The following is a 2,239-nucleotide window of genomic DNA, read 5'->3' as shown; positions in this document are numbered from 1 at the left end:
CAATTATTATCCTCATTTTACAGGTAAGGAAAATGGAGCTTGTAAGTAGCTTGCACAAGGCCACATACCTACAAATGGCAGAGATGAGACTAATAATCACAAGTGTGATGACAAGAACAAATATTCTTAACCACTCTTATAGTCTTGCCAGATCTTCTTTCCAATAGACCAAAGCCATTACAAAGATCACATTCTCTACCAAACTAAGAAAATATCTTCTACTTCTCTGGCTTAGATAGTGATAAATCGTTATACAATAATAATAATAATTATAACAGCACCTCTTGAACATTTACTATACACAATGCACTATTCTAAGTGTTTACATGTGCTGAGTCATTTAATGCTTCACAGTAAGCCTAGGATATAATTACTATAATTATTCCTATTTTTCAGATGAGGAACTAGGCACACAGAATCCAAGTAACTTGCCCAGGGATGCTCACGTAGATAGTATTTACTCATTTATTTATGACCCACTCAGGAAGGGCCGCAGCTACACAAATTTATTCCAGTTATTTACTACCAGCTCAAGGACGCATGGTGAATGAAGTTTTCTGCTAAACTGAGCATTGAAAATCTCAATCTATGCAATGCTATTCATTCTAGAAACCAATAATGGCCAAATTGTTTTCTAACAGCTAATAGGTAAACTGGTCAGTGGAATCCTAGAAAGGGGGGAAATAGCCCAGCCCATACAAATCATTGTGTAGGTCAGTTAGTGCAAAACTAAATAAATGTGTGCACAATTGAGCCAGCTCACGGCTGCACTGTAAACATTAGCCTGGAGTCAGAAAAATGAATGCCTGTAAACAAGCACATGGTCCCTTTCCACAGCTTTTCTCATGGCATTTTTAATCTCCTTATTCCTAAGACTGTAGATGATGGGATTCACCATAGGGATCGCCACAGCATAGAATATGGATACCACCTTGTCCCGGTTTAGGGAGTAGCTGGAACTAGGTCTCATATACATGAAGAGACCAGAACCGTAAAAGAGGGTCACAGCAGTCAGGTGAGAGGCACAGGTGCTGAAGGCCTTGGCCCTACCTTTAGCTGAGCTGATCTTCAGGACAGTCGCAACAATATAACTGTAAGAGATGAGGACCACAAGGACAGATATCACTCCAACAACAACACCCACAATGAAGGTCACCACCTGGCTGGCGAAGGTATCAGAGCAGGACAGAGCCAGGACTGGAGGAAGGTCACAGAAGAAGTGGTTGATTATGTTGGGCCCGCAGAAATCATGCTGATAGACAGCGTATGTTTCAATTAAAGAACTAAGGAATCCTCCCACATAGGCACCAATCACCATCTTTAAACAAAGTGTATGGGATATGAGGGCCGTGTAGAGCAATGGGTTGCAGATTGCAGCATACCGGTCATAGGCCATGGCTGCCAGAAGAAAGCATTCGGTCAGCCCCATTCCACAGAAGACAAAGTATTGTGTGGCACAGCCAACAAAGGAAATGGTTTTCTCTTCTGTGATAATGTCAGAGAGCATCTTGGGAACTGTGGAGGACACATAGCACATGTCCAGGAAAGACAGGTTACTGAGGAAGAAGTACATGGGTGTGTGCAGGTGAAAGTCCATTCTGATAAGAGCGATGAGGCTCAGGTTCCAGCCTAGGGTCAGGAGGTAGATCCCCAGAAATAGCACAAAAAGTAAAATCTTCATTTGAAGATGATCCGAAAATCCCAGGAGGATGAATTTTGTCACAACCGTGTTGTTCCTTTCTATAGCCATCGGCCTGTTTTCTGCATAAAGAAAAGAAGCAATCCTGTGGTCAGGTAGTTGTGTTTGGTATTATAAGAGTGGGTATTTCCTACAAGATTATACAAACAGTGAATACCCAGTTAAAGTCCCAGCCACCTTCTAGCCAAATTCTTCTCAGAGGAAGTCAGCCTGCGATAATCTCTTGGCACTATTTAAGATCTGTATGCGATACACCTTGTTGACTAAAAGAGATTCAGTCTAATAGAGTAGAAAGTGACTGTGAGTCAGAAACCATAGTTGTCTCTTTAGCTCTACTCCAAACTAGCTAGGGACTTGGAAAACCCACTTCACTTCTCCAGATCCTCATTTTCTCAAATGGAAAATGGGAAGGTTGAATCAGATGAGTTTAAACATCTCTTTGGAAAGAAAGGAAAGAAGGAAGAAGGAAAATAATATGTTGAACTTTTAGGAGAACAGAATGGTGGTTATTAGAGAAGTGAAGGGGGTGGTTAGGGAGAG

The 2,239-nt window shown here is 41.5% G+C and overlaps 1 protein-coding gene across 1 annotated transcript; it reads right to left on the bottom strand.

Moving 5' to 3' along the window:
• Window positions 1–749: 749 nt before the first annotated feature.
• Window positions 750–1,765, bottom strand: LOC103609036 (olfactory receptor 5A2). Its single transcript, XM_008593406.1, has one exon. The coding sequence runs from the start codon at window positions 1,748–1,750 to the stop codon at window positions 791–793; it is 960 nt and encodes a 319-aa protein (XP_008591628.1). The 5' UTR covers window positions 1,751–1,765; the 3' UTR covers window positions 750–790.
• Between the last annotated feature and the right edge of the window lie 474 nt (window positions 1,766–2,239).

This window comes from Galeopterus variegatus, unplaced genomic scaffold (assembly GCF_000696425.1).
Source record: "Galeopterus variegatus unplaced genomic scaffold, G_variegatus-3.0.2 Scaffold9107, whole genome shotgun sequence".
NCBI lineage: Eukaryota > Metazoa > Chordata > Mammalia > Dermoptera > Cynocephalidae > Galeopterus > Galeopterus variegatus.
This window is presented reverse-complemented; position numbering and strand designations above follow the sequence as displayed.